This window comes from Electrona antarctica, assembly GCF_951216825.1.
Source record: "Electrona antarctica genome assembly, chromosome: 4".
In the NCBI taxonomy this organism is placed as follows: domain Eukaryota; kingdom Metazoa; phylum Chordata; class Actinopteri; order Myctophiformes; family Myctophidae; genus Electrona; species Electrona antarctica.
In genome coordinates this window covers 21,813,910-21,831,308 of record NC_136809.1, presented here as the reverse complement: position 1 = coordinate 21,831,308, position 17,399 = coordinate 21,813,910, and the positions used below count along the sequence as shown (strand labels likewise).

The 17,399-nt window shown below is 43.8% G+C and overlaps 1 protein-coding gene across 3 annotated transcripts in view; it reads right to left on the bottom strand.

Moving 5' to 3' along the window:
- rptor (regulatory associated protein of MTOR, complex 1) overlaps positions 1-17,399 on the bottom strand; it is a 176,272-nt gene that overhangs the window by 60,645 nt on the left and 98,228 nt on the right. For all 3 annotated transcript variants that reach the window (XM_079500161.1, XM_079500162.1, XM_079500163.1), the window contains exons 12-17: positions 15,048-15,149; positions 7,288-7,371; positions 6,128-6,238; positions 5,501-5,575; positions 5,002-5,067; positions 1,568-1,759 (exon numbers count right to left, since the gene is read on the bottom strand). In XM_079500161.1, coding sequence (XP_079356287.1) covers positions 1,568-1,759; positions 5,002-5,067; positions 5,501-5,575; positions 6,128-6,238; positions 7,288-7,371; positions 15,048-15,149 — 630 coding nt within the window. The remainder of the gene's footprint in view (positions 1-1,567; positions 1,760-5,001; positions 5,068-5,500; positions 5,576-6,127; positions 6,239-7,287; positions 7,372-15,047; positions 15,150-17,399) is intronic.

The following is a 17,399-nucleotide window of genomic DNA, read 5'->3' as shown; positions in this document are numbered from 1 at the left end:
AAATGCTGAATGCTGGGCAAGTCACACTAGCACTAAACCAACACAAACATTTGTTGCGTTCTCTCCATACACAGGTCACAACTTGTGACCTGTGAGTTCACACATTTGGCCTTTTTTGCAGCTACAGTGCGTTTTCGCAAGTGTAGACAGGTTTTCACAACCACATACCTTGCTGATGCTTATTGCTATGCGAACCACATAACCAATGCAACTTCATACCAAATAAATGTGTCACAGAGGTCTCCATCGAATGATTACTTTCTCTTCCAGGTTTGATGTGGAAGCACATCGTTATGAATGGAAATTCAGGAAATTCAGTTCAATACCCTTATTATTTATATGGTTCCATTATCCTGTTTTGTACAATACTATGCTTGGAGATTACAATGTGAAGAATAAATGTAGAGCATCCTAGTTTATATGTTGCAATTGTTCTACATGTGTTTACATTGCTGCTGCTAATGCCAGAGACAGGAAATATCTGCACTGCAAACGGGTAGCACATTTTTGTTTTGGGGAGATGTACAAAGAACATTTGTGGACGGAATTTAGATCTGACTGTGCCATCGGGCTACAATGCTCTTAACACAATCCCTGCGGCGATTAATTAAAGAATGATTACCCATATGCCAGGATATCGCCCCGTTCAACCCTTATTTTGAAGATTCAAAACACAGTGACCGGATGTTGTCAGCTTAATGGTGTGTGTTGACTCGACCGGTTGTTATTCTCTGCCTTGAGCATGAGAAGTACAGGCCGGCGCCATTACTGCGACCGCCAGGCTCCGTGCAATAAGCGATGTTTTGACCAGAAATGCCGCCTGGGCGGAGGTTTTGGAGACTAAAGCGACTGAAAGAGTATGTGCACGTGCACACACTCGCAACCAAGATGGCCCAGTCCAGTGTCTAAGCTAACAACAGATAGCCATCCAAAGCCAATGTGAGTAGCCTTTCCACTAGATCGGATCAAACACGTTTATACAACTGAATAAACGTAGCCTACGTATGTATGTTGGCGGTGTCGGAGAAACGGTTAACAAAAACCTACAGCATAGTCCTACTACTTTATGTAAAACAAAAGTCACACCCGTGTGAAATGAGGGGCGCTCTTATCATCATACATCATCTCATTCTGGCCAATCACAATTTTCATCCTCACTTTTTTCTTCAATGTTTGTGTTACGCAATGTTTGTGTTTACACAATGTGTTTACACAAACACTCAAAGATGGCCATTCATTGTCAATGGCATTCAATGTGTGTGTGTGTGTGACTGTGTGTGTGTGTCGAGCCAAGGTTCACTCTTGCAGAGTTCAACGCTGTTGCTTGTTTGTGGCACCAAGCATCTGGGTGAACGTCGGGGCGAACTCTGTCTCACTGTCCCTCTGGTCCTCACCCAACACAAATCAGACGGCGATCATTGTGATGTTATGTGGTTCAAAGGCTTTGTGGGATCTGCTCCATATGCATGTGTGCTGCACGATTTTGGATTGATGTTGAAGTGTGGGAGAGGACTTTCCGTTTGCCTGGGAACACACTTGACGGGTGAATATTCAGTGACCACCTCACCTCAGGAATGGGGTCAGAGAGCAGGATGTAGAGCTTCTCGTGGGCACTGTCCCGGACTCCACACCAGCGGGCAGAGTCAAAGTTCTGCCAAATGCGTCCCAGGCAGATGGCCACCCACTGGCGGAGCAGGGGGTGAGGATCTGACAACTGCTCCAGACAGTTGGCTATCAAGTTGCCCTGCAGGCATGCCTCCTGAGTTGAGGGGGTGGGGGGGTGGGGACAATAGAGAAATCAAAGGGTGAAGAAAAAAATTGAGTAGTTTGTGCAGGTTAAGAGACAGAGACCAGTGGTTAGGTTAGTCGATAAGAGGAGAGTTTAATAGATGCAGTATTGAGGATGTCGTGTTAATGATGTGGGCAGCAGTATTCAGCAAAAATGTGCATATTCAAATCTTCCAATCCAGCCATGTATTGCGCTCATAAGACCAATGTTCATCACGTGGCCATTTGAATGTTAAACACTGCAATAACACTGTTATTATGCCAGACCCCTGAACAGTGTTTCTGCCAAGTTTGTTGTGGATTGGAGCAACGGTGCAACATGTGGCCCTGGGGGCCTCAGATAGCAGTAAGCTGGATTGCACAATGTGGCCACTTACCCAGTAAGCTGGGTTGTACAACCCCTGGTGTGTCTGTTGTCATAGCAGATCCCTGAACAGTGTTTGTGGCATGTTTGGTGCAAATTGGAGCAACAGTGTGCCTGTGGACCCTGTGGGCACATGTGGTCCCTTGTGTGACTATTGTCATGGCAGACCCATGAAGAGTGTGTGCCAGATTTGGTGCATGAATGAATGAATGAATGAATGAATGAATGCTTTTATTTTCGTGTCTGGCTGCCTTTCACAGCACATCCCTTATGGGATTATTCAGACACAATTTTCAATACATTATTTTTCCTGTGCCAAATTGGAGCAACCGTGTTGCCCGCTGACGGGCCCCTGGGATAACTTGGGCCCCAACGGACATAACTCCTGACTTGTGTCAGGGCAACCAGACTTGCAACTTTGCAAGTGCGCTTACAACAGTGTACTAACCCTGGAAGTGCTAGAAAAGCTTATTTCTGCATATAACTGCATGTATAATGTGTTCCTCAGGTCACTGAGGTCAATTTAATGCATCGTCTCTGAAGAAGTTCTCCTCCATTCCTCTCATTAGCAGACATGAAAATCTCTTACATAACACCTCACATATGGAACAATGGAAATGTGTATGCTGAAAACCTCTCCCAAGGCCTCCCATTGAATTGAGGCTCTCAACAACAAATCTTTGATCAGTATCGACAAAGCACCATGCACCCCTTGTGTACGACTGCTGACTCTCGCCCCAACCCCCCCCCCCCCCGCGCACTCTCTCCTTTCTTCCACATTGTAAGATCCCCCCCCCCCCCCCCCCCCCCCCTACCATCTCCTTCTCGTCCTGAACCTTCGGAGTTGGCATATTAAGATGCTGGTGCTTTGTGACATGTTCTGAACAAGCCGAAGCTAGTGATACCACAGTAATGAGCTTCGTCGTCTTAAGGCACGAGGCGTAAATAATGGAAACGAGAAGAGGAGGGGGAGCGCGTCTCTCTGTGGAACATCTATAATTCATGGGCCAATGAGAGGTACAGCACAAACATTAAGTAAACACAGGGACGTGGCAGAGGAAGAATGTTGGTTTCTGTGTGAGCATAGCCGCATACTGTAGCTGAATGGACATATGTAACAGTGCTGGCAGGCAAGGTGGCGTTGCACACACGCGCGCACACACACACGCACATCATTGCAAATGCTCAGTATACCCCGGATTCTTGCATGTCTCTCAGACATTAAAAGCTGAGTCCTCCTATTCGGCCCCCCAAACTACACCACCCTCATACTGACACAGCTTGACAGCCTAACAAACAATGTAAAAACCTCAGCCCGAAATCTGGGTGTGTGGTTCGATTCTAACCTCTCTCTTTTGATGCCCAAATAACTAAGGTTGTACAGTCATGCTTTTTTCAGCTGAGAAACATTAAAACCATTCCTCACATTTACAGATCTTGAAAAGGTAATTCATGCATTAATTTCTTCACACCTAGACTACTGTATAGCCCTGTATTCTGGACTCGGCAAAAAAGCCATTGCCTGCCTGCAACGTGTTAAACATTCTGCAGCAAGACTCTTGACCAACACTAGGAGGTGTGAACACATTACTCCAGTACTGGCCTCCCTTCATTGGTTGCCAGTACATTTTAGAATTGATATTAAGATTTTATTGACTACTTTTAAAGCCATGCGAGGGCTGGCCCCAAGTTACAATTTAGAGACCGGTAAATACTTTAGAGAGCAAATGTGAATTATGCCAGCTTTAATGACGTGTGTGTGTTATGTGTGCCAGAATTCCACTAAACAAGCAGCTACATCATCTTTGCACATTGGATAGTCAATTGGTGTTGACGAGGCAATTTGGAATACAATAAGATGTTATTAATTTAAGGAAGAACTCATATGAATTCTTGTCTCTCTGTTTTGTGTTTATGGGGGTCAGCTGTCTATCTTTGTTGACATTTGACCTGTGGTTCAGAAATGTACTGAGAAAAGGGTCTTCCCACTGTTGACACTGTGATAAGACCCACCTACTCTCCCTGACGGAGTGGGTGAAATTATTTAAGCTAAAGTCTGACTGGTTTGTGTTGAGTCAGTAGTATGAGTGTTCCCTCGTAATGATTGACACTGGCTCCAGGTATTCAAATACTTAAAATAGAATACAATTCTGATACTTTGAAAGTCTGAATTGTGTCTGTCTCATTATGTGTCTGTCAATTGTGTTATGAGTGCTCTCCAACAGATTTCATTAACAGTGTCAGGCACAACGGCTTCTGGGATTAAAAACAAGGGCCAAGAACCGATAGTGTGGCTGTCGATAGTGATCAAATGTCACCATAGAGAAAGTGGGGAATGCTGAGATTATACACTATCCTGTCAGTGGCAGAGCTGTCACATAACCACTCTGTTGAGATTATACACTATCCTGTCAGTGGCAGAGCTGTCACATGCATAACCACTCTCTGTTGATGTACACACAAGAAATGCTCGTGCCTCTCAAAGTGACTGTTCGCCTCATATTAACTGCCCGTGGTCACAGTGATAAATTAATTAATTGGAACATCCCATCTCTTGCAAGGAAACTGGCAACCTTGCATCTGTGCATAAGCCCACTAAAAGCATTCAGTTTCGCGCACACACACACACACACACACACACACACACACACACACACACACACACACACACACACACACACACACACACACACACACACACACACACACACACACACACACACACACACACACACACACACACACACACAAAATATGGAAACTATACCCAAGGGAAACCTCTCCGAAGCACAGGCTGAATCTTAAAAACAGACAGACACATAAAAACAAACAGTCCACATCTACTGTACCTGTCCAGTGTTGTAACTGTTGACAATAACAGCTAATATGAAGACAGCCATAGTGCGATGTTCAGCCTAAAATAGAAAAATAGGGAATCCAAAATTAATGTGCTGTACTGTATGAATTCAAAATATAAAATGGTGGCACAAACCCCTAAAATGGAATTCTCACAACAGTAGAAACACACTGTTTTGTAACTAATTTGTTTTCATCCGTTAGTGTGGGCGAGGCGGCGAGCGTTGCGGTTAAGCTTGGAGCTATCAACAGCACATGGTGCGAAGGAGTCATTAATAGAGACGTAGCATTGGGTCTCTGTGAATGATCACCTGAAGAGGTGGTGGCCTGGACCCTGAGGGGGTTCCTGGTTGGGATGTTTTTTTGTTTTGTTTTCTTTTCTTTCAGGGATTACATTCTCTTACTTGTGAACAGTTTTTTAATGTTACGAATGTCAGTGAGTGAAGGGATACATGTATTAATACCGGTATACAACAAATTGCATATACTCACTGGCATGTAGTTGTCAGCCAACACAGAGAGGAAGTACTTGTGGCCATTGTCTTTCACCAAGTCAGCTTGGCATGACTGTAGACAGGGAGAGATGAAATAAGAGAGGGAGAGTATGGGAGAGCTCACTTTCTACACGGATGTCTTGGTGAATAGCTTAAGGTCACTCGTCATTCACACAGCATCCCTGTCATTCCTTCCACTGGGAGTATTTCTATATTCCTCCATGGCTGCTCTACCAAAACACTGGATGAATACTGAATACTGATGAGACAACTCTGACTTTTTCCAATGAGAAAGTTTCAGCCTCAGTAGTTGAAGAATGCTGAAATGTACCGCACGTACAGTATACATGCACGACCGGACACACATGCACGCAGTCGCATACTTATGCGTGCACAGAAGAACACACACACACACACACACACACACACACCCCCCCCCCCCCCCCCCCCCTTTTGGTCAATCAATAATACTGTCTCATTGCGAAGTGCTCAATATATGCATCGCATGAACCCCAACAATACTAACATGACTTCATACGAAGTAACTTTCAAACTGAATTGCTGATCACTTGTTTCAATGTATAAGTATGAGTTTGCACATGCATGAGCATAATGTAGAACTTACACTGTCGACAGCCAGGATCTTAGCCCAGATAAAGACCAATAGCGGCCGTAGTTCTCTGGCTGAGCTCTGGAGCAGCTTTAACACATAAGGGAAGATCCCTACGGACAGGGCCTGCACAGGAATACACACACAACAAGAGTATTCATTAACCACTAGCTGTCCACAGAACTATCAGGTTCCAGACCTAGTGGCTGGAACCCCCCGCCAAAGGAATGAAAAATGTATGAGCCCACAAAAGCAATTTAGGAGCACAAGCTGGGAGGGAGATTGAAAATGACCATTGCCGACTTTTGAGCCTTGAGTTGCGCATATGCCTCTTTTCCAGTTTACTGGGTGGTATGAATTCATTTCTGTGGCTTTCGTATATGCCACAAAACATTTGTCACCATAGAACTGTGTTAAATATTAGATTGAAACACATTTGCTGCAACTTAAGGTGGCCTTACACTAGCCGATAATCGGGCATTTTTGACGCTCGGGGGGTGCCCGACCGCTCAAAGCGTGATCGGGATCGGCCCGATCAACATCAAGATATTTGATATTTGCTCTGCCCCGCTCCGATTATCCTGTAGTGTGTGGTGCTATCAGATTTCAGATTGAAAAAAAATCTGCTAGTGTAAGGCCACCTATATTTACTAGAATTAAGTACAAAAGTGGACAACACACAAGTTTTTTGATCATGAGTTTTCAGTTACTAGTCCTTCGGAGTCTGTACCAACCAGACAAACAACCCAGAGTGGCAATCTTTTCAGGTCCATAAATGTAAATGAACGTGACATAGGTATTTCAATTAGATCTTTCAACTGTTTGTTTGTTTATCCTTTGATCATCAAAACTATACAGGTAAGTACAAGCACTTTTCCAAATTTGCACGCATGTATGTGTAGTAAATCAAGATTGAATACCAGCAAGGTCAAATATAACAGCAAAAATAAAACAGTGCTACTACAATGTTGGGATAAAACAATAAGAGATTCCACTAAATTATATTGTCATAATTAACTATCTTGAGTTGAGATGTTCACCTACAAAAACAGAACATTCAGAAATATCTGTTTTTGAACAATAGGCTAACAACTAATTTTTCCTAAATATGGCTAGACGTACAATGTGTACTAAGCCCTTCAAATGTACTGTACGTGTACTGTGTGTGAACTAACCAGACTGACAGCCCAGGGCCCCAGGTCCAGGAACCGACCCAATAGATCCAGAGCCCGCAGCCGATGCACCTGACTGAGGAGGACCTGAAAGAGAGCATGGGAGAGGTGTCAATGGAGCCCAAATTAACACATGGACAGGACACATGTGGGGGTGGGAGGAACTGTGGGACAAAGAAGTAAGATAAGAAACCTTTATAGTCATTGAACTGCTGTGTAAGATACTGTAACATGAAATTGCAATCTCTTTGCACTCCCTGAATTTAACAAAATATATGTATTTATTTAAAACTAATTTGTTGTGCCTTCTCGATGACAGTGGAGGTGTGTATGACCCAGGAGAAGACCTCAGTGTTTTGCACCCCCATAAAGTATGACCCAGGAGAAGACCTCAGTGTTTTGCACCCCCATAAAGTATGACCCAGGAGAAGACCTCAGTGTTGTGCACCCCCATAAAGTATGACCCAGGAGAAGACCTCAGTGTTGTGCACCCCCATAAAGTATGACCCAGGAGAAGACCTCAGTGTTGTGCACCCCCATAAAGACCCAGGAGAAGACCTCAGTGTTGTGCACCCCCATAAAGACCCAGGAGAAGACCTCAGTGTTGTGCACCCCCATAAAGTATGACCCAGGAGAAGACCTCAGTGTTGTGCACCCCCATAAAGACCCAGGAGAAGACCTCAGTGTTGTGCACCCCCATAAAGTATGACCCAGGAGAAGACCTCAGTGTTGTGCACCCCCATAAAGACCCAGGAGAAGACCTCAGTGTTGTGCACCCCCATAAAGACCCAGGAGAAGACCTCAGTGTTGTGCACCCCCATAAAGACCCAGGAGAAGACCTCAGTGTTGTGCACCCCCATAAAGTATGACCCAGGAGAAGACCTCAGTGTTGTGCACCCCCATAAAGTATGACCCAGGAGAAGACCTCAGTGTTGTGCACCCCCATAAAGTATGACCCAGGAGAAGACCTCAGTGTTGTGCACCCCCATAAAGTATGACCCAGGAGAAGACCTCAGTGTTGTGCACCCCCATAAAGACCCAGGAGAAGACCTCAGTGTTGTGCACCCCCATAAAGTATGACCCAGGAGAAGACCTCAGTGTTGTGCACCCCCATAAAGTATGACCCAGGAGAAGACCTCAGTGTTGTGCACCCCCATAAAGTATGACCCAGGAGAAGACCTCAGTGTTGTGCACCCCCATAAAGTATGACCCAGGAGAAGACCTCAGTGTTGTGCACCCCCATAAAGGTGTGTATGACCCCCATATGAGGTGTGTATGACCCAGGAGAAGACCTCAGTGTTGTGCACCCCCATAAAGTATGAGCCGGAGAGTTGGAGACTCTGCCCAATGCCTCACCGTCTATGAACAATGGGTCAGGATGTGTTCTCCTTATAGTCCACCACAAACCTTTTGGTCTTCTTATTTGGTAAGAATGAGATGGTTGGCAGAACACCAGGTTGTCCGGTTTTTCAACTCATCCCTGCATGCTACCTCATTGTTGTTAAGAAAAATCACACTTGTGCGAGAAGTGAGGGGCGCTCTTATTATCATACATCACATTCCGTGCTCAGCCAATCAGCTGACTACATTCCGTGCTCATACACACAAAGCTGTGCATAGGAGGGGCTAGCGCGTTTTGAATGTCAATTTAATTCAATTAGTTGCATGGACATGAAAGATATAAAAAATGGCTTAAGAGAGGACTGGCGGGCGAGCAGACCACATCATCACGCTCATGTTACTATGACTCATCCATAACCATATAAGGTGTTCCCAATGCAGATATGCCCAAATATGGAGGGCGTTGTATAACCTCAACGTGTTGTCATGACAGCAGCTCCATATATGGGCACAAAAGCGGGCATACAGTATGTATATAGATCTCCATACATGGGCATGAAAAGGGGACATGAACTGACAGATACAGAGATCTCCATATATGGGCATATTGGTCGGATCGGGCTGTGCGACGTAAGTGTGAGTGCGTAGCTGAACTGAAATCTAAGAAGAGCATCCTGACGTGTCTGGTATTTCCAGGTGATTCAGCGCAGTCACAGTGATGACGGCAATGCTGATCTGGTTACCCGCTAGGCAAGCTGATGTTGGTCCAAAGGCAGGGATGATGCATTTAATGTGGGCCAAAATGAGCGTCTCAAAGAATTTGGCTATATTCAAGCTGAGTGAGTTCAGGCGGAGGGAGAAGAGGTGCGGAGGGAAAGGAGGAAGGAGAGGTCGCATGAGACAGGTGGCTCTCCCACCACTCCTGAAAGATATTGGCACCAGTAAGGATGCACTTGTTTACTCCATAGTGTGTGTGTGTGTGTGTGTGTGTGTGTGTGTGTGTGTGTGGCTTGCTCATCTTGGATGCTATGCTACCGTTTGTTGATTTAAAACAAATATGAATTGTTGCCAGACATTCAGATAATACCTGCAGTTGGTGCCATGAGCGTGCGTCCGTGCGTGTGTGTGTGTGTGTGTGTGTGTATGAAAAGTAAAAAGTGCACTTTAAGGTTTGTGTGTTTGTGTGTGTGGGGGGGGGGGGGGGGGGTTGTGTAATCCCTCAGCAGATGCTACAGTAACCATGTGCCAGCCGGACATTGGTGTATCCCCATGTGAACAGTCCCATACTGTGTTTTGTGCGGAACAACCATATGGAGGGGAGCGGTGGATTCCTTAATGCCTGCCTACGCAAACACCGGGATTAATATACACTTCCACACCCACACTCATAGCTATTTTCATCAACAGTAATGTTATTAGCACATTCTGTGACCAAAACCAAGCGAGCATCGCCCCATGCTCAGTTAGAAACCGGGGAAAATCCAATGCCAGGGTTATCTCCAGCCCCCTAGGGAAGAACGTGGGAATGTGTGTACTGTACAGTATGTATGTGTGTGTGTGTGTATGAGTGTGTCTGTGTGAGAGAGTTCTAAGATGATTACTGAGCCATTAATGAGTAAAGTCATAACTGCTATGAAGAGCCCAATGGCAAAAACAAAAGTTAATACCACAAAACACTGTTATTCTGGCTGTTTAAAATAACTGCTGTGACAATTTATCAATTAAAGCGTTTAGCAGACGGTCTTAATTCAGAGCGATTTACAGTAAGTAAGTCACTGGGAGACTTAATTATATTTACTCATACTGTACTGTACATGTTATTTATTAGCAATTTAAGAAATAAAAAATAGGGTCTCATTGACTTCCATTGTCCATCCATCCATCTTCAACCGCTTATCCGTAGTCGGGTCACGGGGGCAACAGCTCCACCAGAGTGCTCCAGACTTCCCTCTCCAAAGCAACATTAGTGACTTCCTCCTGGGGAATTCCGAGACGTTCCAAGGCCAGTGAGTCGATGTGTTTCCTCCAACTGCGCCTTGGTCTGCCCCGGGGTCTCCTCCCAGTGGGACGTGCGTCGAGGACCTCCCTAGGGAGGCGCCCGAGAGGCATCCTAACCAGATGCCCGAACCACCTCAGATGGATCCTTTCCAGGCGAAGGAGCAGCGGTTCTACTCCGAGTCTCTCTCGTGTGACTGAACTTCTCACCCTATCTCTAAGGGAGATGCCAGCCACCCGTCGAAGAAAACTCATTTTGGCCGCTTGTATTCGCGACCTTATTCTTTCGGTCATGACCCACACTTCATGACCATAGGTGAGAGTAGGAACGAAGATTGCTCGGTAGACGGAGAGCTTTGCCTTCTGGCTCAACTCTCTTTTCGTCACAACAGTGCGGTACAGCGACTGCAATACCGCCCCTGCCGCTCCGATTCTCCGGCTGATCTCCTTCTCCGTCCTCCCCTCACTCGTGAACAAGACCCTGAGATACTTGAACTCCTTCACCTGGGGTAATGCCTCATTTTCTTCCATTGTAACGGGGAAATAGCTCTCGAATTCACTCTTCTAGCACATAAACGCAACAAAAGCTGATTCTGACATCAGGAAAACTCATGCGGGTTTATTTTCGTCTTTTAAGATAGATTTATAAAGTTATTATTTTGTTTGGAGATATACTGAATAGTACTGCGGCGTTCCCAGCTCTCGCAGGGACATCTTGCGAGGTTTTGTGTAATAAGTCGCCACGCTGTTTGAGATCCAGCTGCAGCCTCGCATACGAGCAGTCCCAGACACTTCTTCTAAAGTGTCTTCTAAAGTGTCTCCCTCAAACACGTCCATTGTGTATGTTTTTAGCGACAAGCGGACAACATCAAATCTCTGTTTGTTTACATCCCCGTAGTGGCTCCAATCAGAACGTTTTTTACTCAACGCGAACAGCAGTGATTCGGTCGGCATAGGCATACCGCCCGGATCTTCTTTCTACACAAATTAGTCAAAACAAGACAAAGTTGACAGTTTTTCATGTCATATGAAAGCAGGGAATCATAGCTTCAAATTGACATATTGGTTGTTCAGTTTGACCCACCAGTTTTGGAGATACTGTATGCCTTATAGAGTAATGTCTTGCAGAAAACAGCGAGTTGAGAAAACAGGCTGGAAACTAGTAGTAGTTTTGGCTCTGTGGCCAGGTGCCAAGTGCTGCCTGAAAAGGAAGATCAGCATCAACATAAAGCTTGTCAATGTACAGAGTCACACAGTGCTGTATAATATCATAATAGATGTTTGTGTTGAGACTCTGGACTCAAAACACAGTGATGATTTTGGCCATGTTATCTGCTGGTGTTGATCCACTGACAGTGAAACAATGGTTTCAACACAGCCATCTTTTTAGAGTACATTGTGCTTCAGTATGTTGACAAGCTTCATGGAGATGCTAATTTTCCTTTCCAGCTCGATTTGGCACCTGCCCACAGTGCCATAACTACTAGTAACTGGTGCTGACCATGGTATTATTGTGCTTAACTGACCAGCGAACTGGCTTGACCTGAACCCCACAGAGATTCTAGGTTGTATTGTCAAGAGGAAGGAAGGTGTGAGACATGAGACTCAACAATACAAATGCATTTACGGCTGTTATCAAAGCAAACCTGGGCTTCCATAACACCTCAATAGTGACAAAGGCTGATCACCTCCATGCACGCCCCATTGATGAAATAATATGTTCAAAAGTAGCCCAGACCAAGTATTAACTGCATACATTCATATACTTTTCAGATGGTCGACATTTCTCGTTTAAGTAATCTTTTTTTAGTGGTCTCGTAAAATATTCTAATTTGTTGAGATAGGATTTTTTGATTTTCATGAGCTGTACGCCATAATCATCAAGCTTAAAACAAAAAAAGGTTTTAAATACTTCACTTTATGCACAATGAATTGAGAATATATGAAAGTTTCACTTTTTGAAATATATTAGGGGGAAAAAATGAACTTTTACACAATATTCTAATTCATTGAGATGGAGCTGTATGTACCTGGTGAGTGCATAAATTTGCCTTGGACAAATAGAATAATAATGTGCATTGCTAATGAATACAGCTCTGCTCTTTAACACATTGAGAGCCCACGCAAAACTGCCCAAAATCACTTTCACCTAGAAAATCCATTCACATTTTTTATAATTCAGCTGACTGTGGAGACACATGCTGGAACTTTTTACTTTGAAATGTTTTATAGTTTCTGAGTTATTTAATTTAAACGCCAAATGCATTCTCAATGGCGAAAACACAAACTTTGGCACCACGTGTTAAAAAAAGTGTTTTGATTTTTCTGATTTTTTTTAATAAAAAAAGAAATATATATATATATTATTATTTTTTCAAAGACGTCCACAGACGTCTTGGGCTATGCACGTGCGGTAATACCCAGGACGTCCACAGACGTTTTGGGCACAAAATGTGTTAATATAACACCTCAAGAGGTGATCTCCCATCATACAATACGGTTTATCTTTTATGGGTGGAATACCGGTAGTCGTTATCAAGGTAACACATTGCTGAATCTTCCCTCTTCTCGCTCATTCTTACTAAAGCTACTGGTGGATTATATTTGCGCTCTCCTTTTTTGGGGGTAATTAATCTCTTCTGACTGTCGAGTTCAGATAGGACAACAAGAAACTTGTTTAAATGTGCAGAACTCTTATGCAACTGTGTGCTTATGTGATTATCTACACTTCTACAGTATGTCCATGTACAATATATTAGTGGACGCGTATCAGCCTTTGATTTTCTTTACTCCTACAGTGTGCAGTCAGAATCTTGTGTAAACATCAAGAGCACTTTAGAAAAACAAGCAGGGATGCATACTGTATCTTGCAAAATCATGTTCTTTGCATACATTTGCACACACTTTTCCATATTTGTACCACACACACACACACACACAATTTAGGCATTTAGCACACACACACACACACACACACACACACACACACACACACACACACACACACACACACACACACACACACACACACACACACACACACACACACACACACACACACACACACACACACACACACACACACACACACACACACACACACACACACACACACACACACACACACACACACACACACACAGCTTTTTATTTGCCTTTTACGGGTCCCAGCAGAGCTGCTGGATGGAAGCTCTGCTGACTCAGCCGGAAATTACCATTCAACACTACACTGTGATATAATATAACCTAGTGTACAGCACTGTGGGGCAGCAACAGAGGGACAACTCCTAACGCTATATCTTCAGAGCTGACATAATGTACACTCGCAGGGCTTGGAAAAGACAAGACTTTGGCCCAATTAAGCTGCTCCAAACAAATTGAGGTCATCACAAGGAAAATATCATACCCCAATTGCTCTTGTCTTTCTCTGCAGGGGGAAAGACTGTGACTGTGTTTCCTCAATGATCTGCACGACTGAAGTGGAAGACAAAATCTAATCTACTAATCTAAACCAGTGGTTTCCGATACATCGGTCAAAGACAACTACTAAGGCATGCACTACAAAGCAGGGTTTGGTGTTAGTGAGGCAACTTCAGGTTTTAAACCTGGATTTTCACAGACATGATGGTGGTTCACTTCTTCTTGGTAACTTATGTTGTACACCTAAAGTTCTCAGGAACAGGTCATGTTTGTGATCAACACATATAAATGAAATACTGCCAAAATCCCAATTCTCTTGGAAAATGCCACCACCATTCATAGTACATCCCGCAGAGGTCGTGCGCGGGTTGTGAGGAGTATATCCTAGGAGGGAAAAACTGGCAAAACCCTTTGGGTTTCCATGACAATTTTGTATATGAGAGAGATAGATTCTTGTTGGAGAGAGTGAGTTATCTGTGTCAGCTGCTTGAGTCATGGCTTTCATAGGCTGCAAGTAATATGCTTCCATTTCATATATACAGTATGAAGCCATTTATTGTGTTGTGTATATATACACAATAAATACTACAGACTTATTTAACCACTGAAACCTTCTATTTGTTTACTTATAAAATATGAAAGTAAGTCTCCTCCTTACTGCTTTGATTTATGACTTTATATATTTGTTTTATTTGCTCCCAACTTTACTTACACTGATGGGTTTGCAGCAGAAAAAAAGTCCACAAGAATACATTGACAGTAAGCAAGACAATAATTTCATGGAATACACAAATGCAATTATAGTCAGATCTACTTTTGCATCTGTCGCACATGTTACTTTTACGGTTTGAAAAACACCTGATTTACTTCCAAAATCCACATCACCGATGTACAGTAAATCAGAGAGACGTAAACATGCCCAAGAAAGCGTCTTGGAATGCTGACTGTGTGAAGTGTACGGATACTGTATTTGGCATTTTTAAGTGTCTCTGTGAGTGTGAACGTACCTGCAGGACAATGGGGAGCTGCTCGGGTGGATTCCTGTTCTCTACCCCCATGGTCAGCCACACCTGGAAGGCCGTCAGCTGTTCTGCAAAGAAAGGGCTGTGCTGTGGGCAGAACACACACACACACACACACACACACACACACACACACACACACACACACACACACACACACTTTAGAAATATTCTATAAGGCACACACCAATTGCATTCATGAAGCTGTAGCAGCCAGGCATCACTGCCACAAACCTGTGCTATGTGAGCCGATCAACACCGCCCAATACCTGGATATGTGGACATGCTAAAGAAAGATGCAGACTGATAAGTACTAGCGAGATGTATGAAGGATGGAGATGACTGGAGACACTAATGGAGGGCTCTTTCAACGATGCCCTAGAGTGCCTTGGCTAAATAGCCAGTTGATGGATGTGCACTAGGAAAGTATAAACCTGCTTGGCAGTTGATTGGCTAAATCAATTTGCATGTAATGCAAATTGATTAACACAACTACACAGCTTCACAGCTTCAGATTATGATAAAACATAGTGTAATTGGTGTCCCTAGTGGACACCGCGCCTAATGACGGTACCCCCATCTCCCCACCTCTTTAATAAACAGAAAATACATTTCCATGTGGGTTGCCAATTTCATCCAATATACTTTCATATTTGTTATTAGCTTCAATTTAATAGTGTTCCAGCCCAGGTCCAATTGTGTCTTTTTGTCATCACTTCCGAATTCACATATTGTCTTGCAGAGAATGTTTTGCACCGTTAACCCAGTCGGTGCCAAATTTTGCACGCACACTCCCTGGATGCCAGCGATGAACCTCTGTCCCAAATGTTCCAGAACAGCCTGTTATAGCGCCACCAGGAGGCCGACTTTTGAAAAACACATTTTTTGATATTACTCGTCCAGATTCTGTCCAAAAACCCTGCAAATCATTACACACCATCTATTAGGGATGCACGATATTGATTTCTTGAAACCGATAGATAACTTCTTGCTTCTCAAGACCGATACTGATAGCGATAATACAAATATATAGAGTATAGACACATGAATAAAAAATACATACTAGTGAGTAACGGAGTATCTATACACTATCTATACGTTACACGCATGACTATAGAGTCATGCGTTCATGACGGATCTGTCCGATATGTCATATTCCATCATAATTGGCTAACATTGGCTTTCAAAGTTTGCAGGAATCTTTCACGGACTTTCCTACTAGGCTGAGGAATATATCCCACCCTTTTTACATTGGCCTGTTATAGCGCCACCAACAGGTGGATTTTTGCAAAACACATTTTTGGAACAAAACGCCTCAAATCATACAATTGCTATCCAAGGCGTAAGAAGAAATGGCACCCTTTTCACATTGGCCTATTATAGCGCCACCAGGAGGCCACAACCTGACCTACCCTGGTGGAGACCTGTGCCCTGAGGGGCACTTAATCTAGTTTTTCCTGTATCAGTTCTCTCTCCTGACTGGATGAAGTTTGTATCCATTCCTGACCAGGCTAAAGTGCAGAAGAGACTGAACCCTGTGACTGAATGAACACTAGTCTATAGCAATGATTACCTTCACAATACTGAGCTATTTAACAAAACAACATCACTTACTGCCCCTTTAATGAGTGAAACAGGGAGTTCGACAAAGACAGAGAGAATGAGATAATGTGAAATCAAGTCACAAACAAAAGAATATAACTGCTCTACAGAATGATTATTTCCAGATAAACTGAATCAGATAAGGATAGGGCCAACGGTTGGAATCAAACAAAGAGTGGAAAGAAATACCATTGAAGAGAGGCAGTGAAGAGCAATCTCTCGTAGTGGTCCTGAGAGCCTCAATTGCAGTGCTATTAAGTGTTATCAGTCTGAATGGCACAAGAGAGGAAAAGTGCTCTCGCAGGAGGAGTCGTGGCGAGGATGTCCACCAGTCTGGCCATATTTGACTCCTATTTCCATTACGTAGGCAAGTCAGTAAGTGACTCGAGTTTTACATTGGACAACACTGTCCACAGACCAATCAAAAGCGACAAGTCGTTTTCTCCCATTTGGACACAGAGATAGTAGGCTTTCCAGTCTCCGCCCCCCTAATTAGTATTACTGAACACTGATCTAAAGCACATCGTAGGTCTTTGGCAGCAGCTTTGTATATTCATATTTCACCACTCAAAAACCAACTTTGTCGGCATCCTTGTGCATAATCTCATTCCGGTCAATCACAATTTGCGTCCTCACCTTCGTCATCAATGTTTGTGTTACGCAATGTTTGTGTTTACACAAACACTCAAAACTGTCCATTCATTGTCAATGTGATTTTAATGTTTGTATAGGGGA